The sequence below is a fragment of the Diospyros lotus genome, chromosome 2, assembly GCF_014633365.1.
Source record: "Diospyros lotus cultivar Yz01 chromosome 2, ASM1463336v1, whole genome shotgun sequence".
NCBI lineage: Eukaryota > Viridiplantae > Streptophyta > Magnoliopsida > Ericales > Ebenaceae > Diospyros > Diospyros lotus.
Genome location: NC_068339.1, coordinates 17,445,436 through 17,471,188, shown reverse-complemented (window position 1 = coordinate 17,471,188; position 25,753 = coordinate 17,445,436). Strand labels below are relative to the sequence as shown.

The following is a 25,753-nucleotide window of genomic DNA, read 5'->3' as shown; positions in this document are numbered from 1 at the left end:
ATTAATAAATAAAATATCATAATTAATTATCAAACGCTACTTGTATTAATTCTTGTATTAATGTTAAGATGTTACACAAGGAGACAGCCACCGCCTAACTGAGTCCACGCGGCCTCTCTCTCTCTCTCTCTCTCTCTCTCTCAAAATTTGCATTGAATGCCAGAGGAATTTGACTTGGCCCAACGCACTAGCCCTTATATATACACACTCAACATTCCAAACCCAAAACCACCACTTGCCATTACACACACCTCTCTTCTCTCCCACATTAATTCTCTCAACATTCTCTGTTCATCTCTCTCTCTATATTCCGACGTCGACGTTGTCACAGCCACATGGCTCGCTCAAATCTCGTGTTTTTCATCTTCTGCGCCGTGATCTTTGCCTCGTTGGTGTCTCATTCGCATGGCCGGAAACTTGTCGCCATGCAAGACGGCGGAGAGAGGGTGCCGCCGCCGGTGGGGAGCTTGTTCCTGGGTGCCCTTCCGAAGGGCACAATCCCATCATCTTCGCCGAGCAAGAAGGGCCACGCCGCCGTGATCGACGAGGAGCTCATCGCCCGCCACCTCGCCTCCGTCGATCGGATTCTCCAGTCCGTCCCAAGCCCCGGCATCGGCCATTGAATATTGGAGGTTTTGAATATCATGATCATATGATGAAGAGTGTATAGGATTACACACCATTAATTAATATATTTAATTTTTAGTTATACGTGATATATACCGTTTTGATTCTTTATATATATATATATAGGATCTAATGATGAGTTAATATATATAATGTACGTTTTGGGGGCTTAATTTACACAAATAAATGAGATATGTTACTCGTTTAATGAAGTTTACGTTATTTGCTTAAAAAATCATTAATTAAATTATGAGTAGCAATTCCTTAACTTGGATATATATTCCAGGTTTTTGGGCTCAGTTGTAATTTGCTTTATTAATTACTGCATCATCATGTCTCAATCCACGGAGCTTTACTTTACCCAATAGAATAATAGAAATACATTTTTTAGTTTAATTTGTTTGTGGTACGTACGGTTACATTGGGAAAGTCCGTGAGCACATGCAAAAGAAAAGAAAACGCGTTTACATCACTAACTAGTAGGCTTCTGTTCTGTGGCACATTTCTTTAAGAATTTTCGAAGCCCTAATCAATGCTTGGAAAACGGCATCACTAATTAAACCTAATTAATTGTAAAAAAAAAGGGGGTCAAATTATGGCTCTGGCATGGTCCCCGCTTCACCCATTCGCTACCTAGCGAATCCAACTGCTTGCTTGTGGTCGTACTGAAGAGTAACATTATTATTACAATTACAACAAAGAGAATTTTATAACGAAAAGCGGTCTAATTTATGTTATAATTCAATTAAAAATAAATAGATATAATCGTTTTTAATTTTTTTATTAAAAAAATATTTTTAATCACTTAAACAAACTAATTACACTTTATATCCACCCAAACAAAAAAACTGATTATATCTTTTGTAAAAATATTTGTTAGTCTTTTCCATCTTAATTATTATGTTTTTAAACTTCACATTTTTAATAAATCCAATTGTACGTAGTTAATCTTGTTATGAACAATTTGATTTTTAATCTTTTCTTTTTCAAGCATTTAGACATTTAATATAACATTCTCATATATATGAATTATTAGGTTAATATTAATTTTGCACTGGGTTATTAATTGCTATCTCAAAAATCCCAAATTGTTGACCAATTGGGCAGATGAACATATTTTGCACGTGTTTGCTAGCTAGGGGTACTGTCGATTCAGGACTGGTCACTGGTCATGGTCGGTAAATGGAGACAAAGCATATATGTCAACAATTTGGATGTCAATATAATTAGATTCCAAATTAAGCAACACTTGTTAATTAGCCATATATATGCGCATCGCATTGCAATATCCCGGCGATGATTGTGTAGAGCACCAAACTAACTAATTCCACTACGCATAATATTTAGTAAATTTTAATATTTAATATCTTAATTACATATGACAATTCATCGTCACTTTATTAGATTTGTAAATTTAGTCACTTCACCAATCACTATCCTTCAAAAACAAGAAGATGGTGGTTTTCTTTTTTATTATAAATCATTAATAAATATTTTTTTATAAGAGAATGAACCTTAAAGGTTTTCGTATCCTTAACACAATTTCTTAAGTGGAAAAATGGTATTAAAATAATGCATAATTCAATTGGTTTTGTTAATGGATATAAAAGTAATAGTAATGCAAGATTTTGTTATAGTGGCGAGTTGATTTGCCAACATCCTTAGGAGGTTTTCTCTACGACCACAAAAAAAAATACTAAATTGTTCTAGTCGTGGGCCTTTGAGATAATTTTTTTGATACTTAAATCAGAATGTGTTGAATGCAAACAAAAGAGATAAAATGGAAAATTACTCATTTTGTTTCTCGATAGAGGATCACTCTTTATATACTCAGCCCTTATGATTTTTTATATTGTTTGGGTGGTTATATTGAGTTCAACTTAGTGGCAAAATTATGCTTAGGTTAAATTATGTGTATTTTTTTATTTTTTTTTGGATTTCACTATATTGAATCCGAAACACACATATTATATATGCATTCTTCCCATTTCCATGGTTCAACTCATCCCCTATCTTGCATATATATTCTAACAAAACAAAATCTTGCTTGTAAGGATTTTTGGGCCTTGATCAGTACTAAAGTCTATATTTAATTAAGACCTTTGATGACATTTGAGCCCGACCCGTGACCACTGGGAGAAGTGGTGTGACAGTGTTTTCTAAACAGGGGTTAGTACAATGTGTTTGCACATGCAGGCATGGCTCATTGGGGGTTCAATTTTGATCAATGAATCACAACATGTAGCAAAGCCGGTGGCTTGTCCAGACTTCTATACCAATTGAATTCACACTTGCTGTATATATAGAGAGACTAAGTAATTAATCGACATGTATTGTATTTGACTTTCCTTGAACTACATTTTATTTTTTGAGATTATCGTTTTTACGCGATTTTCTGTTGCTCGTATTTTTTATTTTGACATAAGAGATAAATTATAGGTGAAGACTCTATTTCATTGCGCAAGACAAATAATCGAATCCACGATCTACTGGTGTGAATCCTAACTTATCTTGGCCTAATCACTTAACTTGCGTTCTTGGGGCAAATATTTTGTTTCTTCAAACTGCTTCTAATAGAAAAAAGAATTATATGGTATTTTTATATATATTCTAAAATAAAACACATAAATATCATGTATGCATGCATCGTGATAATTTAATAAAAAAAAAAAATTGAAACGTTGACTCAACCTGTTTAAGGGCATGAGTTCAAATCTATGCTCCATATATAATTTACAAATTTGAGTGGGTAATGATTTGTATTACAATTGGATTCATTCATTGGATGTCTGACAATTACTTCTTGTTTTAACCTCTCTTTTTTTTTTTTTTTTTCCTTTCTTTCTTGCTAACTGGCGGTTCAAAATTCATTAGTTGAACCAATTAAAGGATATAAATATTTCGTTAATTTATAAATTTATTGGTTAGATGACAAATTCATAAGTGAAGGGACTAATGATATACTATAGCTACTAATTGCAACAAGATCTCATTGACAAGGCATAGACTAGCAGTTGCCTAAGTGAGAGAAAGTACTTTTTATCTTTTATCCCTTGATAAAATCATTTTGAATAAATCTGCCAACGGGACAGATCCTATGATGTGCAAAAATATTTTGAAAGTATTGTTTTGATATTTTAAAAATATTTTATTTTTTCAAATGCTAAAAAACGTTAAAAAAAATATTGTTAAACTGTTTGTACAATTTTAAAAAAGTTTTGATATCATTTCATAATAAATTAAAAATATTAAAAAGTGCTTCCACAGCGTAATAGTAAAGGGGTGCTTGACTCCTGCTTATAAGTTATATAGTGTTTTTTTTTTCTCTTTTAAATATTTGATAACCTCAAATAGTTTAAAAGTTATACAGTTTAAAAACTATTATAATAGCAATTAAGAAAAGCTTGCTCCCCAACTTTAACAAAAATGCTATCACCAACTTATTGCATTGACTCACTAAGAGATTGTTTGGTTTAGCGGTTTGACAACTTATAAGTTATATAGCATTTTATAGTATTTGACAATAATAATTAGTTTAAAAACTATTATAATAGAGTTTTGCAAAAGTCGATATCCATGAGTTTTTGCAAATAACACTACTACTTTGACCAATTAATTTACTATTATGCTCTCAAATATTCTCCATATTTACATATTTGTCTCTGCTATTATATTTTCCTCTCCATTGTTATCTTCTCCCATATATTTTTTTCGCATATGTTCTGCTATTACCACTGTTGTTGTCGTCGCCCTTCCTCCATAAGCCATTACAGTCGTCTAGCTAGGCCATCGCCCCGACTGGCCATTTCCCATTGGCCGTCGTCCCCACCAACCACCACTCCCATCTTCTTTTCCATCGCCCCATCGGTAGCTATTCGTCGCCATCCCCACCCTCATCTCCTCCATCCCTATTGCTCATTGCGTGTGTGTATATATAAAACACTAATTATATATATATATATTATTATATATAACATATATAATACATATAATAATATTAATTAATATATTTTTAATAATTATGTATAATTTATCAATATTTAGTGATAAAATTTTATATCATTCAACACCATATCTATTTTAGTCTTTTTATTAAGTTTTGATAACTTATCAGTTTTTTCAAACTAAACACATAACTATTAATTAATAATTAAAAAATATATTTATCCAAACACATTATCAATTTAAACAATATCTAACTTTTAACTTAGAAGCTAAATAACTTAAAAGCTTTGAAAAAAAAAGGACTAAGGCTTCGTTTGGCAATGCGATTTGACCGCTTATAATCTAATAGTACAACGTTTAAGCTGTAAGGCTTATTTAATTACCTGTTTGAATTTATCAAGAGCTTCAAAGCTCTAGAGCTTAAATGCTTTTGTATTAGCATTTAAAGAAAGCTTTGGAGTAGTAGCTTTGTTGAAAAGCTTGTGAGAGTTTCTGGAGTTGACAAAAAAAATAATTATTTTGCCCTCTTCGAATTTTAATATTTACATTTCTTATCTCTCAACCCTCACCTTCTCCTTAAACGAAGCTCTCCTCCCACAGCACATGTGCCTCCTCTATTGCTGAATCTCCTCCCACAACGGTTGTCACCGCTGCCTATGACTGCCATTATCGCCCATCGCTACCATTGCCTCCAGCGTTGCAAGCTGTCATTGTGGCCTCCTAGTTCTATATTCGCCATCATCGTTGCCGTCACCCAGGGTCTCCTCTATCACGTCTGCTACTGCCTCCTTCTGCTTCCAAATTGCCCTATTCCAATTTCAATAATTTTATTTATTGATAAAATTAAAAAATAAATAATTTTATATAATATTTCAACATATATATTGAATATTTTTATGAATTAAATTTAAATTTATACATAAAGTAAAAAATTATATATTCTTAAAATTATTTTATAATTTTGTAACATGTAATTGTAAGTATTTTAGCAATTTGACATCAATTATAATTTTTTTTAAAAAATTATATTTTTTTTAATTTTATTTATATTATTTAATGTCATGTCCATTTTATTTTTTTTGTCAAATTTTAAGAGCTTATCATATTTTACAAATCAAATACATAACTTTACTCTAATAACTTAAAAATACATTTATTCAAACACGTTATCAGTTTAAACATTATTTAACTTAAACTTTACACTAATAACTTAAAAATACATTTATTCAAATACGTTATCAGTTTAAACACTACTTAACTTAAACACTATTAGACAACTTAACTACTATCCAGCTTAAACGTAGTTAAAAAAAGGGAAAATTCTATTGACAGCCCGTGTTTTTACTCTTCACAGCCCGCAATGCATCAAATTTCACACCAATTTTAAAATCTCTATTTTACCCCTCCCACATCCCACAGTCACTTTCTTCTCCGATCGCTAGCCTCCGCCTCGCCTCTTTCATTCTCTACCCCACACACACAAACACATACATATATAATTTTATATATAAACATGTTGCTGGGTACACAAACACACACACACACATATATATATATATATACACACACACATGCTGCTGGGTCGGCCATGGCGGCCGACCCCCCTTCCCCCCATACACACACACACACTAGACATGGCCACGGTTCATGAACCGCCGGTTCCGGTTCAAGAAATCTTTGAACCTGAACCGAACCGCCCAAGGGCGGTTTGGGACGGTTCGGTTCCGGTTCCGGTTCGTGCCGGTTCGGTCAACGGTTTGGACCGGTTCGGTCAACGGTTTGAGCCGGTTCGGTCAACGGTTCCGGTTCCGGTTCAAACCGAATTTTTTTAATTTTTTTTAAATATTGTTGTATTCAATTTTGGTCCTTGTTCCGTTGTTCGGTTCGGTTTGGTTTCGATTTTTAATTGTTAAATGTAATTGTAAATATAAATATTCTCAACCATATTTTTAATAAAAAAACACTACTAAAAATTGAAGAAATATAAGTAATAATTTCATTAAAAATAATTAAAACAACTAAACAAGTATGTAATATAAGTAATGAATTTTTACAAATGTGAAAAATAAAAAATAAAAAATAGAATTAGACTTAATTTCATTAAAAAATAATTACAACAAAAATGTAATACAAGTAATTAATTTTTACAAATGTGAAAAAAAATAAAATATGGACTTGGATCCTACGCATCTTCATTGGAGTCGGAAGTCGCCGTTGTTGAACCATCATTAACCCATTCGTCAGATGATGATGAATGGATAAGTTCTTCTTGACGTCGCATGTTAGCTCTTTCCCAATCATCGAGGCAAACTTGAGCTTCCAATGATTCTGGAGCCAATCTTAATCTTCTTTCGTCCAAAATGTTGCCTCCACTACTGAATGTTTGTTCAACGGCTACAGTTGAAGCTGGAACTGCAAGAAGTTGACTTGCAATAATTGCAAGAGTTGGAAATGTCTCCTTGTGCCTTTTCCACCACTCCAAAATTTCAAAATTTAAACCTGTATCATCACCAAACTCAAAAACTGTGGTTAGATAAGTTTCGAGCTCCGAATGTGAGCTCGATCTAGGTTTTTTCCTCCTTTGATCTAAAAATTTATGACCCCATTTCATTGGTTGGGAGGAAGAGGAATGCGGAGCCATGGATGGAAATGATTCTTCACTACTAGGAGCAATAACATATGCTTCATATAATTGATTGCATAAAGTTCTAACCTTAGAAATTATAATATTCACATCAATTTCTTCATTATTTTCTAATCCTAACAACGAATAATAGTTAGACAAACACTCAATTAAACCATCAAATTTACACCTAGGATCAAATACCATAGTAATAAGAAAAATTTCAGGAATAAATTGATAATAACGTAACCATTTTTCTCTCATTTCTAAAACAGCATGACAAATTTCTTCAACATTAATTCCTTCCATTAATACACCGGCCACATTCATTGCTTCTATTAAAAATTGATGTGAAGTTGGTTTATAAACACTACTAAGTGTATGAGTAGCATCATTAAAAATTCATAAAATATTCAAAATTGAACTACAAACATTCCACATAGTTGGAAAAATAGGATATTGTGGAATATAATTTGCTGCAAAAGAACACAATAAATCTTTATATTCAAAAGATTGATTAAGTAATTTAAAAGTTGAGTTCCAACGAGTAGGGACATCTTTTGAAAAACGTTTTGGGGTTTGACCATTGGAGGTGCAAAAATGTGCCCATGCTTTTGCAGTTCGAGGGTGTACCCAAATATAAGAAATAACATTTCTAATTGGATCTAAATAAGAATTAAGTGACTTAATACCATCTTGAACACATAAATTTAAAACATGACATGCACATCTAACATGAAAAAATCTTCCACCAAAATTTGGTTGGCAAATTCTTTTCAATTCATTAATAGAAGCAGTATTAGCCGATGCATTATCAAAAGAAATTGAAAAAATTCTATTAACTAATCTATATTCTTGTAAAATTTGTTGAATTAATCTACAAATATTTTCAGCATTATGACTTTCATCAAAACATCGATACGCAAGAATTCTTTTTTGTAAAACATAATTTTCATCAACCCAATGACAAGTAATACCCATATATGAATGAGTTTGCCAATGATCACTCCAAATATCACTACAAATAGAAACATTAATATTATTGTTTTGAAAATATGTTATCAATTCAATTTTTGAGTTTTTAAACAATTTTAACAAATTCCTTTTCAAAGTATTTCTAGGAATTGATTTAAAACTAGGATTAACAAAGTTTTGACAAAATCGAGTAAAACCTAATTTTTCACCAAAACTAAAAGATAAATGATCAATTGCTACCATTTCAGCTAAACCAGACCTACAATTAGCTTCATTATAATGAAATAATTGAGGAGAGTTTGAAGAGGTAGCAAACCCGGATATTTGTGTTTGATCGCGGCTCAATCCAACCTTGAGCGGGTGCTTTGTTTGCAAATGTCGGGCGAAAGTACCATATCCACCTCCTTGCTTGAATTTGTATACTTGATTACAATAATTACAAGATACATCAAATTTACCATCTCCTTTTGGTGTTTTCTTGAAATGAATATTAAAAATATCAGAAGTAGAAATTTTTCCACCTCCCTTTTGTTGAGTTTCACTCTCTTGTGTTTGAAAATTTTGAGCTTCAAACTCAACATTTTCAACATTTCTACCTTCACTTGCCATTTTTTTGAAAAAAGTATAATAATAAAAAAATATAATAATGATAAAATAATATAGTAACAAGTAATAAATAATTAACAATATAATTGAATAAATTGATAAATAACAAAATGAGAAGATTGAAGAAATTGAAATTAAAATATTAAACGAGAGACAAAATTGAGAGAATAATAGCTTGAGACTTGAGAGAGAGAGAGAGAGAGAAAGTGTGAAAAATGAGTGGGGGAGGGAGGGGTATATATAGATAGGAATTATAAAATTTAAAAAAAAAAAAAAAAAGTTGGGGGGGGTCCAACGGTCCAATCCAAATTGGACCGTTGGGGGGGGGGGTGTCCAACGGTCCAATTTGGACCGTTGGGGGGGGGAGGGGAGGGGAGGGGAGGGGGGTCCAACGGTCCAATTTGGACCGTTGGGGGGGGGAGGGGGGGTGCACCGTGCGCGGCCGCACGCGCATGGGGGGGGGAGGAGGGCCGGTTCCGGTTCTCCGGAACCTTGAACCGGAACCGGACCGAATTTCGCCGGTTCCGGTTCCGGTTCGGCCGGTTCCGGCCGGTCCGGTTCCGGTTTGAACCGCCGGTCCGGTTCAATTTTGGCCATGTCTAACACACACACATATTTTTTCTCTCTCTCTCCCCTCCCCCCCCCCCCCACACACAAAAACCATGGCCGTTGCCATGGCAATAGTTGGGGAACCTAGCATTCCCCGACTGGTCCGAGCAGGGGAACAATGGGTTCCCCGACTGGCCTGAGCCGGGGAACGATGGGTTCCCTGACTGCTAGTAGTCGGGGAACCCAAGTTTCCCTGACTGCCAGCAGTCGGGGGCCTTTTCTTATTTTTTATTTTTATTAATTTTTTATTATAATAAAATAAAATTAAAAAATAATACAAATAAATAATTTTTAAATATCTATATTTTAAGTAATTATAATTTAACTAATTTTAAATTTTAAATTATTGTAATTAAGTGTTGAATTTTTAATACTTAAAAAAAATTTAAAATTAGGTCATTTATCTTATTGAATTACTTAGATACACATATCTAAAAATCTTATCATTATTTAAAATATTTTTTTTAAAATATATGTATCTTTACCTAATTCAATAAGATAAATTAATTAATTTTAATTTTTTTAATAAAAAATTTAACCTCTCTAAAATTCATCTTAGGTGTTGAATTTTTTATACTTAAAAAAATTAAAATTAATTAATTTATCTTATTGAATTAGATAAAGATACATATATTTAAAAAAAATTATGTTAAATGATGATAGGATTTTTAGATATATGTATCTTTAAGTAATTTAATAAGATAAATTAACTAATTTTAATTTTTTTTAAGTAATAAAAATTCAATAGGATGATTTAAAATTTAAAATTACCTAAATTATAATTACTTAAAATGTAGATATTTAAAAATTATTTATGTGTATTATTTTTTAATTTTATTTTATTATAATAAAAAATTAAAAAAAAATAAAATAAAAAAGGCCCCCGACTGCTGGCAGTCGGGGAACCCATCGTTCCCTGGCTCGGGCCAGTCGGGGAACGATGGGTTCCTTGACTGCTGGCAATCGGGGAACCCATCGTTCCCTTGCTTGGACCAATCAGGGAACGCTGGGTTCCCCGACTATTGCCATGGCTGTGGCGATGGTTTTTGTGTGTGGGGGGGGAAGGAGAGAGAGTGTGTGTGTGTGTGTATATGGGGGGAAGGGGGGTCGGCCATGGTAGCCGTATGTGTGTGTATATATATATGTATGTGTTTGTGTGTGTGAGAGAGAGAGAACGCGTGTGGGGGGAGGGGGGGTTGGCCGCCATGGCGGACCCAGCAGCATGTGTGTGTGTATATATGTATGTGTGTGTATAAAATTATATATGTATGTGTTTGTGTGTGTGGGGTAGAGAAAGAAAGAGGCGAGGCGGAGACTGACGGTCGGAGAAGAAAATGACTGTGGGATGTGAGAGGAGTAAAATAGAGATTTTAAAATTAGTATAAAATTTGATGCATTGCGGGTTATGAAGAGTAAAAACACGGGCTGAAAATAGAATTTTCCTAAAAAAGCCCAGCCAACCTCTAATTTACTATTTTGTTCTAACATTTTCAATATTCACACCCTTGTCCCTGCCATTAGCGTTACCCCATCTCATCCATTGCTCTCTTCTCCCATCTTACCTTCGCTTCTGCCATTACCGCCGCTGCCGCCGTCGCCCCTCCTCCATAACCGCCGTCGCCGTCGCCCAGTTGGGCCGCCGCAAGCCTCCTCCTGTTGGTGGGTCGTACCATCACCGCATCTGCTTCCAGATCCGCCGCCGCAAGCCTCCTTCTGTTTGTGGGTCGCGCCATCACCTGCCGCCTCCTTCTTCTCCAGATCCGCCGTTGCCATCGCCTTTTGGGTCTCCTCCTCGGTCGCGCTATCGCCGCCTCGTGCTTCCAGATCCGCCGCCGCAAGCCGCCGGGATTCCTCTCCAGATCGGCCGTCGCCGTTGTCGTCGCCTGGTGGGTCTCCTCCTCGGTCGCGCCATCGCCGCCTCTGCTTCCAGCTGGGCCGCCGCAAGCCGCCCGTCGCCGTTATCATCGTCTCCTGCCACCTCCTTCCAGATCACCCGTCACTGTTGTCGTCTCCTTCATTGCTGATCGGTATATCTCTCTACACTGCTCATTGCCTCCATTGTTTGCATATTTACGTAACTTACCTGCAATTTTTTCATGTATATGTTTCTGTAATATTATTTGCGATTTGGAATTTTGCGATTAATTTATGCAAATAATATGTTTCGGTGAGGGAATTCATAGGTCTGACTTGAATTTTCCTCACCCAATGAGAGCGAAATATTATCTAGTTGATGCAGCTCATATGACTGGATATATGGGGCTATACAAGGGTGAGAATATAAGATACTACCTTAAAGATTTTCGATGTTCTTTCGACGTGTAAGAACATCAGTTTACGTGCACCAAGAGGACATAAAGAGTCATTTAATTACTTGCATTCTTCATGTAGAATGATTGTTGAGCGCACTTTTGAAGTGTGGAAGTCTAGATGTAGAATGATTGTTGAGCGCACTTTTGAAGTGTGGAAGTCTAGATTTAGGATCTTATGAGATATGCCTATATACAGTTTGATACCGATCGAGACATAGTTCTGGGTACAATGGCTATCCATAACTATATTAGGAATAAAGGGGTACTGGATAATGCATTCATAACAGCAGAAAACAAAAACTATATTCTTGGTGCACAATTCGTCTCCCCACCTGACAGTCAATTTGACGAGAAAGTGGACCAGAGTGATAATTATTGGATGTTAAAGTTTTGTTAAGAAACTTTTTGGTAATTCTAATGGTACTTCTCTTTCTATTTTCATTGCATAATCAAAATGTCATGGTCGTTTCCTGTAGAACTTGCAGTTAAACTGGAAACCATTGCTTGGTCTTGTTTCTGGTTTGATCAACTGCCAGGTTTTGTAACAGTGGAGTGAACTACTACTCATTACAATTCATTCATACAATCAGTCTATCTGTTCAGGAAAATAAAGAGCTTGGTGCATCCAAAACTCCTCTATTTCCGTGTCTTTGGTTTTGGTTTTTGTCATTTTGATGATTGAGATTGTCCTACTACTCAACTTTGTGTAATATATTATTCTAGAACTCTTCTGTTTTGTGTTTGATTTGTGTTGCTTTAATTAAATCTCCTTTTTGTTTGATTTTACTTTTCTTCTTCACACTTGAACCTGTTGCCCTTTGTTTACTAGTAATATTGTTATTTTTTGTTCATTGATTTTAACTTTTCGTTTGGTTTGCATATTTTCTTTTTTATTTGTGAAATATTCAAAACGTAATACCTTTTTTCTCTTAGAAAATGTTGACCTGTGTGTTCTTTTCCTGAGTCATTATTGTTAAACTTGATATGCATATTATGTGCCTCAGGGGGTCTGTGAAATTCTGTGTTGCTATTGGCTTTGTCATTGCTTTGACACATGAATGAACTCAAGTATATTGTGGCCCTCCTTTAACTTGCAGAACCATATGGATTCTCAGAGCCAAAACACTTCATTGCAGAGGCTTCAAAATGTGGAAAAGGTTTGCTACCAACCGTTTTGTTTTCTTCCACTATAATAAACTAATGAATAAACAGCATGGCAATTTCACTATCTAAATTGCATAGCGTTTCACCTCAAAATCATGCTTTATTTGTTTGTTACAGCGAATAGTCAGGGTTTTGGAGCTGGCTGGAGGAGTTATGGATGAGCTCTCAACCCCTAGTGGTTCCAGGAAGGATTTGGTTAACAAGCAATGTGGCGAGTTCATGCAGTTAATCAAGGTTGCTTATGCCATCTCACTTCTCAATTTCTGTGATACCTGTATACACACCACATATACACACACAGGCAGGCAGGGATGCAGGAATTTCCAAAGTGTAGTTCCCAAACTATGACTATTGTGCTGGTCCTGGGATATATTGTTGCATCTTGGATGGATCCAGTAACAAATTTAAGTAGATAAATTTCTCTTGTCAGACAATTTCTGGCACACTGCCAGTGGGTATTTGGCAGTATCACTTGTTTTTAAGATGGAATATTATGATTGATTTGTTTTGAATTTACATTTTCAAAATTCTCAATGAAAATTTATTACTGCATGAAAGCATCTGAAATTAACTAAGAGTCTGTGTCTTTCTTTCTTTTTTTTTTTAAAGAATATGTCAGCGTTGTCATCATATCCTTGAGGCTTTTGAACAACATGCAATTTGGTGGTAGTTTCTGAGAACATGTGGCATAATCTGCAAAGCACAAAAACACGATTCTTCAAGTGAAAACTTTGATATGCATACCATTATAGGTCATTTATGGTAGGGAATTCAATAATTCCTTGTAAAATTAATGAATTCAAGATTTTTGAATATTGTACACCTTCCAAATTCAGATTAGGTATTCGGTTTTAAAAAAATGGTCTATTATAAAGTTTCATAAAGAAATTGATGTTTGTTGCATCAATGTAAATTATCCCATTTAAACTGAGCTCAAGGTCTTTAACTGCAAATTATCAAATTTAAAATTGTGTGTGTCTTGAGCTATAAGATTTTTGAGTTGTTTCCTTTTATGGACTCTAATTGTGCAATCTGTAATTTGTCTAATTGTAAAATGGCAATTTTTAAATGATTGGATAAATAATGAAGTATTTCCTTATCTGAGAATACACAAGTCTGCAGAACATTATTGGGGTGTCCTCAAATCTTGGGACTCTTTCTGTTCAATAAAAAATTTGTGTTGTGTTGGAGGTCTTGGTATCATTCATGAACCATGATGCATGAGTGTCCTTGTGTTCTCTGTAGTAATTTGTGCGGCTTGGCTGAGCAGCTGTTTTTCTCAATTGCATTATGGAAAATAGTTCCAACTCGATATTTATATCTCCTTTAGTCTATTGCACTGAAATATTAACATGTTAATGTCACTGCATATTTGCTTCAATATGATTTAGGACATTCAAGTGACGTTACGGGAGGAAATTAAAAGTGCTTGTGAATACCGGCCATTCGAGAAGTGTGATTACAGTTCAAGAATATCTAATGAGATCTGTTGCAAAAAGCTGGAATACGTCATCTCACAGTTAGATCAGATGAAACAAACCGCTGATGATTATCAAGGTGCCGCTTGAAGACACTGTTGTAGTTGGTAAGTCAACGTACTGATTGCCCTTGCCTATGGTTGATCATAGTCGTTAAGTCTACTTTCACTTGTGGGATATTTTTATCTTGTGAATTGATGGTAGTGTGATTTAGATAATCGTTTGTCCTTCTGATTTATGTTAAGAGTGGTTTTAGATAATCATTGGTGCTGCCCATTCTTACTAATTGGACGGACAATGAATGTCTGGAACTCTTGCAACTGTTTCCTTTATCTTTGTTGAAAGTTTCTTGTCAAATGCCTCGTTTGTATGTTGTGACGTGGTTATGGTTGCTTCAGAATCTGTGGAGAATATTAGTCTTCTTATGATGGCCATAGACTCATTTACTTTTGATGTAAGATACTTCCTTTTATGGGATGGAAGCCCCATGATGAGTTGCTTGTATTTTCAATTTCTTCTATTAAATGATTCTCTCTCTCTCTCTCTTTTATGGGATGTATGCCCCATGATGAGTTGCTTGTATTTTCAATTTCTTCTGTTAAATGATTCTCTCTCTCTCTCTCTCTCTCTCCCAATATCTTAAGGTTAACGCGCCTTGCGCCTTTTCTAGACAGTTTTGATTTGGATGGTGCTGTATCTACTTTGTGTTAGTTGTCCTACAGCTTTTTTCCTTCATGGAATTTGACCTAAAGCATAGTGGCCTTTTACCTTATACTGTGTTTTTGGTGCAGAAACAAGGAAGACCCTGAAGTCAGAATGGGCACAAGAAAGCCTTTCCTTTTTCCATTCTGGGTTGTGGTGTGAGAAGAAAATGATGAGAAAATTGCGGTAAAGATTTCCCAGAAAATGAAAAATATATGAGGCAATTGAGGCCACTTTGAAACATTTTATTCATTAATGGATCATTTGTAAAATAGCCTGGTTTATGTTGTAATTAGTTTTCCTTAATTAGGCATTTGACCCTGTTGATAGAAGTAGGTTTATTTGGCACAAAAATTGCTTGCTTGCTTGCTTACTTCATGGTCCAAAGCCAAGAAAATCTTATTTTGCTCTTGTCCCAAATCCCAACTCAAAAGGAGCCTTTGCAAGACACAGAAAAGAGTAAAATAATAGTAGGTGAGGCATTAAAATTTAGTGGAAATGCAAGGCATAAAATTATTTACTGTCTCCGTTGCATGAAATGAAATAGGAAATTTGCTCCACTTGGTGATTGTGAACAAAATATTTGACCAACCTTTTAGGCTTAGCCAAAGCGACGGAACGTTATCAGCCAAACCAAGAAACCAACCAATGAAAGGACTCTTGCTAAAATGGACGAACAAGTCTAGTAAATAAATTACTACACAGGACTACCAAGTTAGAGAGAGACTTTGAAAATATTACTCTATGTGCAAGAATTATTCATTATTCTTTTGTCATTTAGCCACTGTCTTTTGGGTCTAACAAGCTGGCCTTGCCGTTCCCCAGTAAAAGGAAAGACAAATAGGACAATCCAATCCAATCCAATCCAATCCCAACCTGGTTTGGTTCCCAGGTACATACATTTATTCAATGGATCACCAAACCAGATACAAGCAGCCAACAATGCCTCCCAATGCCCAGTTTCCTCCGGACCAATTGAACTTTACCACGTCATCACCACTCCGTCACGGATGACGTCATTCCAAACGCCGCGTCATCTTAAGCTTCTCCGAATCCACTTAAGTTTGACCAGTACGCCTCCACGTGGATGTCACCCCTCCCCCTCTCCAGTCTCCGCCCGCCCGAAGGAGGGAGTACGGTCCGCACCGCACTATTGTCCTGTCCCTTTGCTCGAATATCCTAATTTTAAAAGAATTCAAAAATGCAACTAAAACCGAATTATGTAACAAAACACTATTTTTTTTACACTTAATAATACTACTTCTAAAATATTGACTACCTCGTTGATTAATTGTTGGAGAGGCCAATTATTTAGTAGCCCAAAAATTGTCACTTTAAAATTTTTTTAATGTAGCATTTAAAGTGTGAGGTAAAATTGTATCTGTGTTTTAAAAATCAGATCAATAAGTCGGTTGAACCGATTGAATTAGGAATTGACCAAAAAATTACTCTAATTTATGACTAAAAATTATTTATCAAAAAAGTCAATTAAATTTCTACACGAAATGTGATTGATTGGATCATTGAATCCGATCAACTAGACAAGATTTATTTTATTTTAAAATTATTTATATTTAAAAGGATTTGACATCTACTATTCAAATGTCACATTTTGATAACATATGGATAACTTTTTATTTATAATTTAAATACTTGATCATGAATTTCATTTTATTTTCATTATAAATTTTTCTATTAATATTGTTGTAAAATTTTACTTATTTGTATTTCATTTCTGATTTGATACGGTTTAATTTTCAAAATATTATTTTTATAAAAAAAAACCCACTTTTTGCCATACGTCTTACCTCATCATGCGTCACCAATGCTTGGTTTTTAACCTTTTGTTTAGTTTAGTGATTTAATATTAATTAAAAGAAAATATTGTGTGGATATTTCATTACATTTAAAATGATACTTTGTATTAATATAATATATATTTTTATGAATACAACATATAATATAATGTATTAATGTATGAGTATTATTTTAAGTGTCAAAATTAAGTGTCTAATTAATATTTTTATTAATGAAATTATTATATAATTTATATAAAGGTGTTAATTTATAAAAATTAATTTTAAATATAATATTTTCATAAACATAAGAGATAGAATATAATAAGGACTAAAAATAAAAATGAAGCCATAATGCTAATTGGAGTAGTGATTTTAAATTGGTTCACGTTACTTGTATATTATTTATGTACACCTTGAATTATTTAAGACACGTAAATGATATAAATATCTCTCGTTTTACTGTACTCACCATCTTGAATAAGGGTATTTTAGACATTGATATATTATTGTGTAATTGAAGATATATATAATAATATATTAATAGTATTTTTTTTTTTAAATTAAGGTTAAAGATAAAAATTTATTTATCCGAGAAGAGAAGGATTAATGTAATTTGTCAAATTGGAATCAAGGTTGATGGCTAAGCTGAGCTGTCCTTTGAACAACTGTTCATCATCAGTCAAAAGCGGATAAACTCTAACGCACACACTCTCTCTCTATGTCTTTCGTTCTATAAAACCCACGTGCGAGATCAGGTCCTCGTACAATAATAGGCATTGTGGGTGGAGTAGGTACTTCATCCAACGGTCCTCAATCCGACACGTGTCCTGTGAATATCGCGCGTGGCTTGAAGCTGCCCCCCTCGTCCAGTTGGCATCGCTGGTGTCTGCTGGCCGACCTTATCCTCTTTTTTCTTTTTCCAATTTTGTATTATTTTCTTCTTCTTTTTTTAATTTTTTCCCTCAAAAGCATCGCATTTGGAGAAGGCAAGAAAGAAAGAGCAGGCCACAATAAAGATTTCTGAGAGAGAGAGAGAGAGAGAGAGAGAGGGAGAGCAAACCCTAGATTGGTTTGTTGGGGTTTGACTTTCAGGTCCTGAGGAAAAAAGATCGGTATCTGAATCATTAGGCACAGAGGTCAGTTCCAATTAAGTTCCCATCTTTTTCTCATTTTTTTGTTTTTTGTTTTTTGTTTTTGATGAACATGAAGAACAGAACAGATTTGGCAGGTTAAGTTGGTTCTAACTTCAGTTTTTGCTTTGCTTTGTTGATGCTAAGATTATATATGTCTGTGGTTTCAGTGTCTCTTGTCCTCAAGCTGAAAGAAATGGATCTTTTTATGCTGCATTTAATTTTAACATATGGGTTGCTTCTGTTTCATTACAGGGATCTGTTGGTTTCTGTGACCTTAAGTTTGTAGTCAATGTAATGATCTTGTTTTTTTATGTACCCATTTCAGATCGCCCACAGTTTTGATCATTCATCGCAATAAGGAATAATATCGGGTTTGGTCTGACTTGTTGTTTGGGGAGGAATTTGTGAGGAAAGAGTGGTAAAGATGATGTCCAGGTCGTATACCAATCTATTGGATCTAGCATCCGGGAATTTCCCGGCGATGGGGCGCGAAAAGAAGCGGCTGCCTCGGGTTATGACTGTTCCGGGGGTTATATCTGAGCTTGATGATGATCAAGCTAATAGTGTGACATCTGATGTGCCCTCCTCCATTGTTGTGGATCGATTAATTATTGTGGCTAATCAACTTCCTGTTAAGGCTAAGCGTAGGCCGGATAATAAAGGGTGGAGCTTTAGTTGGGATGATGATTCCTTGTTATTACACATTAAGGATGGTTTACCGGATGATATGGAGATTATTTATGTTGGATCTTTGAGAGTCGAGGTGGATGCGAGTGAACAAGATGATGTGTCGCAGCTTTTGCTGGATAGGTTTAAGTGTGTCCCTGCTTTTCTTCCTCATGACATTTTGACCAGATACTATCACGGATTCTGCAAGCAGCATTTATGGCCACTATTTCATTACATGCTCCCCTTTTCCGGGAGTCATGGAGGTCGGTTTGATCGGTCGTTGTGGGAGGCGTACGTGGCGGCAAATAAGATTTTCTCACAGAAGGTGATTGAGGTGATAAACCCGGAAGATGACTACGTTTGGATTCATGATTATCATTTGATGGTTCTACCCACCTTCTTGAGGAGGCGCTTCAATCGGTTAAGGATGGGTTTTTTCCTCCACAGCCCATTTCCTTCATCAGAAATATATAGGACTTTACCTGTGAGAGAAGAGATTCTCAAAGCACTATTAAATTCGGATCTCATAGGGTTTCACACCTTTGACTATGCTCGCCACTTCCTTTCTTGTTGTAGTCGGATGCTGGGCTTGGAGTACCAGTCAAAGCGGGGTTATATTGGTCTGGACTACTACGGGAGAACTATTGGAATAAAGATCATGCCTGTTGGGATTCACATGGGACAGATTGAATCTGTTTTAAGGCTTGCAGATAAGGAATGGAGGGTTGAGGAGCTCAAACAGCAGTTCGAAGGAAAGACGGTGTTGCTTGGAGTTGATGATATGGACATCTTTAAAGGTGTCAATCTGAAACTTCTGGCCATGGAGCAGATGCTTAAGCAGCACCAGAAATGGCAGGGAAGGGCAGTATTGGTGCAGATCGCGAATCCTGCTCGGGGGAGAGGAAAAGATCTTGAGGAAATACAGGCTGAAATACAGGCAAGTTGCAAGAGAATTAATGACAGTTTTGGCCGACCTGGTTATGAGCCGATTGTCTTCATTGACAGGCCAATTTCTCTGAGTGAACGAGCTGCGTATTACACCATTGCAGAGTGTGTTGTTGTCACAGCTGTAAGGGATGGCATGAACCTTACCCCGTATGAGTACATTGTGTGCAGACAAGGAATCTCCGATTCTAGTTCAGAATCAGATGAGCCTAAGAAGAGCATGCTTGTAACGTCGGAGTTCATTGGATGTTCTCCTTCGCTGAGTGGTGCTATTCGGGTCAACCCCTGGAATGTTGAAGCAGCTGCAGAAGCACTGAATGAGGCAATTTCAATGGTTGACAGTGAAAAAGAATTGCGTCATGAAAAGCATTACAAGTATGTTAGCACACATGATGTAGCCTATTGGTCAAGAAGTTTCTTCCAAGATTTGGAGAGAACTTGCAAGGACCATTTCAGAAGACGGTGTTGGGGAATTGGTTTGAGCTTCGGTTTCCGAGTTGTAGCACTTGATCCGAATTTCAGAAAATTGTCCGTAGAAGCAATTGTATCTGCTTATTCAAGAGCCAAAAGTAGGGCTATATTGTTGGATTATGATGGCACTTTGATGCCCCAAACATCCATCAACAAGACCCCCAGTCAGGAGATTATATCGTTTATTAACAAACTTTGTGATGATGCTAGGAATACTGTTTTTATCGTAAGTGGGCGTGCAAGGGAAAGTTTGGGCAAGTGGTTTAGTCCATGTGAGAAACTTGGTATCGCAGCCGAACATGGATACTTCTTGATGTATGTTTTTTCCCCCATTTTTTTATTTTTATTTTTCTTTTTCTTTTCCTTATTGTGGTCTTTATGTTGCTTAATTTCATTATTATATTCCAGGTGGTCCAAGGGCAAGGAATGGGAAACTTGTATGCAGAACAATGATTTTGGATGGATACAGATGGCTGAGCCTGTCATGAAATTATATACTGAATCTACTGATGGTTCCTATATTGAAACAAAGGAAAGTGCATTGGTTTGGCACCATCGTGATGCGGATCCTGGTTTTGGATCGAGCCAGGCCAAGGAGATGTTAGAACATTTGGAAAGCGTGCTCGCGAATGAGCCTGTTGAAGTCAGAAGCGGTCAGTTCATTGTTGAAGTGAAACCTCAGGTATGCAATTTCTCACATCCATAGTTCTTGTCCAGGTTTTGTACTGCATATCTGACATTTCTGTTTTTATGTATCAGTATCCATTAACCTGATCTTGTTCCATTTCTGAAAGAGATGTTTGTTTTTGTTTCTTAATTTGAAAACCATGCATTCTTTTCTTTTCTTTCCTTTTATTTGAAAACCATATATACGTGTGTGCTAGTTACCCAAAAACAAGGAAAGGGAACAGAGACAAACAAGAAGAGAAAGGAAAACATAAAATAAAATAGATGGAAAGGAATTAAGAGAAAGAAAGAGAATATATGACTCCCGGAATAGAAATTTGAATATATTCGTTATCCATACAATGGAAATGATCCTCCTGATAGAAAACGAACCAATAACCTCATAAGATGTAAAACTACATTACATGACCAGTTAAACATGTCTGCGTATGACAACATATGAAGAAAAGGACCAATCAAACAGAAACACGCAAGACAAGGACAGAGAGAAGGAACTTGAAACCCACTGCCAAGGATGAACCATGTTGAACTGCACCATGAGGAAGGATGGGAATAATTGCAACTGTTTGCAAACAAGAAAAAAATGTTTTAGAGATGTTTAATCAAAAGAATAGGTAAACAGCTAGGAGTTATCATACTTTTGTACCGGCAGAAAATTATTGGCAGCCTTTATTTTGAACCAGAGAGCATCCAAGTAAACAGAAATCACACTATGTTCAGATATTAGACACTAATCTTCTAGCAATCCACTAGATTTCACAGAAGAGTGTTGACATGCTTATTACATGTAAAAACTTGAGAAAATTTTCCTTATTTAGGTTTCTATAGTCACTCTTCTTCCACCTCTCAAAGCGTACACTTCAAATAATATAGATTCCAAATAATTCAGTAGTAAATAATATAGAGCAGCTAGGTCCATTCAAACAACAGGGGAAAAAGTAATTTAGTAAATGCAGATTCCAAATAATGAACCACTGAATCCTAGTTGAATTTTCCCCTAAATTTTCATTTTGCTTTTTCATGCTTAAGTAGGGAAACACATGAATGCTATATGCAAACAACCAAACGATAAAAGTATATGAAAGTCATGTCCATTGATTTATTCGTATCAACTATAGCACTTAGAAGAACTATCCATTCCATGATGTACCTCTGGTGGATATGTTTCTTTAGATTGTTCTCCAAAAGGACCTGTAAATGTTTACCGGTAAATGCAGCACACTCAACCACCCTGAGGAACAAAATTATGAATTAATTGTTATACCCATGACATGTTCGGTTTTTTCATCTAAAGCATTAAAAATTTACCAGGTCAAGGTAGATGTTGAACAGAACAATAATGACATATAAGCATACCCCTGTCCCACAACTTTAACCTACACATCATCATTTTGGTTACTAGTGAAGGAACTTGAATATCTGGTTGAGCCATTACTTGAAGATTTTGAGGTTCGGCAGAAACCCTTGATGCTTACTACTCTTCGGAAGCCAGTCCTGAGATCTCCAGATCACACTTTACTTGCTGTGGGAGAAAAGGAAATACCAGAAACAAACAAAACCTATTTAGAATAATTAGATTTACTTAGAGAAAAGGGTACAAGAGAAAATGGTAGTTCAAACTAGACCAAAATTTACTTTTTTGATTAGGATTCCACTAAATAATTTTCTTTTAACGGATTCTACATATTCACTAAATAATAAATAGTTGTTGGATTGACGAAGGAAATTGCTGGCTAATGGTGTTGTAAAGAATCATCAGAGTAGAAAAAACTGTGGTTCTAGATATCTGAGCTAGTGAAGGTGAAGTGGTGTTGTTTTGAAAGTGACTGTTTTTTCAAGGTAGTAATTAGTGGCCCTGGAAGGGGAGCATTATAAGCAAAAGAAATTCAAGAAATGTAAATAGGAGGAAGAAGACAATAGGATCGAATCAACATCCAATTAGCTGACACTGCCCTCGGCTCCAGTTAAACCCATCTATCTTGTAAATGTGAATAAACCCAACCTTCTTCTATGTTCCCACTAATATCCCCTCCTCACCCTTTCTAATGTACCCAAAAAAAAAAAAGTATATTTCTTTTTTAACAAATTGCTAATTTTCTGTATATTTATTAATAGCCATATTTGTATAATATCTAGTGTAACAGTGTGGAAAGGGGCTTGATGTGCTATTTGCATTTGGCATGTGATTATTACATTTGGATAAATGTAATTTCTGCAAATGTGTTATCCGTCTTTGTATTGGATGTTTGATTTTCAGCTTTGCCATGGTTAATTTGTTTGAATCTGGTTATTGTTTCCAGGGAGTGAGTAAAGGTGGTGTTGCGGAGAAGATCTTTACATCAATGGCTGAACGTGGAAGGCAGGCTGACTTTGTACTGTGTGTTGGTGATGATAGATCCGATGAGGACATGTTTGAGATCATTGGCGATTCAATCAACAGTGGTATACTCTCCTCTAATGCATCGGTTTTTGCTTGCGCTGTTGGACAGAAACCGAGTAAAGCCAGGTACTACTTGGACGACACAACTGAAGTCACCAACATGCTTGAAGCTCTAGCCGAAGTGTCAAGCCCTCCATCATCAACGGAACTTGGGAGGGAAAGCGCCTCTTGAAAGCTGCCACTTCCGGCTAGTCCACGTCTAAAGACTCTGGTTCTCTCCCACTGAATACCCTGTAGATGATGTCGTGCCAGCCCTTGTGGAAGGTAGTGAAGGATTTCTGATCGATCTGTTGGGAAAGGAAGTGATGGATGTGCTAACGATTAAGAGCATTGGCAGAAGATTGGACTTCCTACGAGTAGAGTTGAGGGCTTACTGAGTTGCGGGTGAGATGTGGTAAGACAAGTTTAGATGTCTGCTCGAACATCTGATTTACGAAGAATTTGCAGTCATCCAGAGACTGACATGCAAATAAAGCGAGCGATTTCTTTCTACGGGGCCAGATTATTTCCCGGCCTCCAGGAATGCATCCATGGGAATGGGAGGCCGGAAAGCTCGGTTGCTGCAACTGACATTCATCTTTGAGTTTGAGGCAGTCACCATCTTCACGTTTCGCTTAATTTAAAGCTGCCTGGAAACGAAGTTTAACTTTCTGGGATTCAGTTGAGAAGACGTTTGTAATTGTAACATTGATATTATGAGTTAGAATTGACCGTACACAGTGGCTTCTTCTTGACCTATTCTGTTTTTTTTTTATTTATTTATTTATTTTGGGGGTCATTTTGAGTGAAACTGTTATGATTACTGGTAATCCAATTTGTTAAATTGTTTATGTAAATGTACGATTTGAAAGCATCCTTAATGCACGAGACTCTTCGCCTAGGAGAACTCTTAATTGTTCTTGTATTTATGTTGTTTAGACCATATTAACAATTCCAACCGGGACAGTCTTATATTCAGATTCAGACAACTCACAGGAGGGGAGGCATCCAAAAATTGTAGTTCTCTCATTGCGAGAAGTCACTGATCTACTGAAGAATATGGGCGCCCCCAAATGGTTCTACCATTAAATCTCAAGAAGTTTATAGCTGATCCAAGCCACCTAGCGGAAGGACGAGAGGAGAGTTCAAAGATTACACCTGAACAACACAGGACTCAGTCCCATCATACCGCCTCCCAAGCAACTTGTACTCAGATCTTTCCCTTTCTCAAATACACAAGGAAGAAAGGGAAAGAGTATCAAAGAGACACAGAGGTACTCAAAGAAACTCTCGAATAGGAAAATATCTAGAAAATGTTAAAAATACGTCTCCAGATAATGAACAACCTCCTCCCAGAGGTATGGTACAAAAGATTCACAAAATTGAGGAACCATCGATAGTTGGTGTTTGTGAAAAAACAAACATGAAAAAGATGATCAAGAGGGTCCTTGAGCAAAAAAAAGTTATTGCCTACACCCAATGAGCAGTATAAAAAAAGCATCCATTTCATGTCGACTATCATGGATACGCCTCTATCAAGGAAATTTAAGATGTCACAGATGAGTGTGTACTCAGGCAAGGGTGATCCTTATAACCACGTTCAAAATTATAAATCCCTAATTATACTACATGGATGGGGAGATGAGATCATGTGCTGTGCTTTTCCCTTAATTCTAATAGAACATGCTCGAGCTTGATACAAGCATTCCATATCCACCTTTGAGTAGTTAAAATACAAGTTCACAAAAGCTTTCACCATAAATAGCCAACAGAAGAAAAATGCTACATACCTCCTCAATATCAAACAAAGCAATAAAGAAACGTTGTGCCAGTACATTGATAGATTTTGAAACACCACACTGGAGGTTCGAGATTTGCAAGTGGGAGTAGCTGTGGCAGCTCTATTACATGGAACATGGTCTATGTCGTTATAGAAATCCATGGCTAAAGAGTCGTCAACTTCTTTGGCTGATTTGTTTGTGAGAGAAAACAAATACATTTTGCAACCAGATGTCAGGAAGACTATGGGGACAACTGAAGAAAATAACCGAAAATAGAATGGGCGAGACTTTGAAAACCATAACAATATAAAAGTAGACAGGACAAGAAGAAATGATGGTGTTTCGAAGTTACTGTATAAAAATTATATGCCTCTTTTCGATTCATGTTCTCATATTTTAGCGGCCATTGAGAGGACAGATCTAATGAAGTTTCCAAAGAAAATAGGTGAATCGATAGGAAGAAACATGGAGGCTTATTGTTGATTTCATAAAACAAATGGACACAACACGGATCGATGTCGAGAATTAATGAACCAAATTGAATCGCTAATTAGAAAATGACAATTGCAAAGGTATGTTCAAACAGAAAAAAGAAGAGACTAGAGGGACATGAAGATGAGATAGGAAGATGGGACCAATGTATAGATGAAAGGCAAGAGAATGATGGAGGAGGAGAGGAACGATGAAATCCCCCATGTAACACCCTATTTTTCCAAGGCGTGTCACTATGCTGGGGCTCAACATAAAATTACACATTCTCTTTCCACGATACATTTCTTAACACCTCAAGTATCATGTTTGAAAGAAA

General features: G+C 35.9%; 3 protein-coding genes across 4 annotated transcripts; all 3 read left to right on the top strand.

Moving 5' to 3' along the window:
• The first annotated feature begins 233 nt into the window (after positions 1-233).
• On the top strand, positions 234-839 carry LOC127795630 (precursor of CEP14-like). The gene has a single exon (XM_052327426.1). The coding sequence runs from the start codon at positions 336-338 to the stop codon at positions 621-623; it is 288 nt and encodes a 95-aa protein (XP_052183386.1). The 5' UTR covers positions 234-335; the 3' UTR covers positions 624-839.
• A 10,424-nt stretch (positions 840-11,263) lies between these two features.
• On the top strand, positions 11,264-15,350 carry LOC127793839 (mediator of RNA polymerase II transcription subunit 11). 2 transcript variants are annotated; one of them, XM_052324587.1, is made up of 5 exons: positions 11,264-11,412; positions 12,795-12,854; positions 12,979-13,095; positions 14,253-14,446; positions 15,131-15,350. In XM_052324587.1, exons 2-4 carry the CDS (start codon positions 12,801-12,803, stop codon positions 14,427-14,429), a joined length of 348 nt encoding a protein of 115 aa, XP_052180547.1. In that variant the 5' UTR covers positions 11,264-11,412; positions 12,795-12,800; the 3' UTR covers positions 14,430-14,446; positions 15,131-15,350. The 2 variants fall into 2 exon arrangements, with proteins under 2 accessions (XP_052180547.1, XP_052180546.1); XM_052324586.1 differs by having other exon boundaries at positions 12,702-12,854.
• Positions 15,351-17,808: 2,458 nt separating this feature from the next.
• LOC127794929 (probable alpha,alpha-trehalose-phosphate synthase [UDP-forming] 7) lies at positions 17,809-24,065 on the top strand. Its single transcript, XM_052326251.1, has 4 exons — positions 17,809-17,976; positions 18,299-20,373; positions 20,467-20,740; positions 23,046-24,065. Exons 2-4 carry the CDS (start codon positions 18,398-18,400, stop codon positions 23,355-23,357), a joined length of 2,562 nt encoding a protein of 853 aa, XP_052182211.1. The 5' UTR covers positions 17,809-17,976; positions 18,299-18,397; the 3' UTR covers positions 23,358-24,065.
• Positions 24,066-25,753: the final 1,688 nt, after the last annotated feature.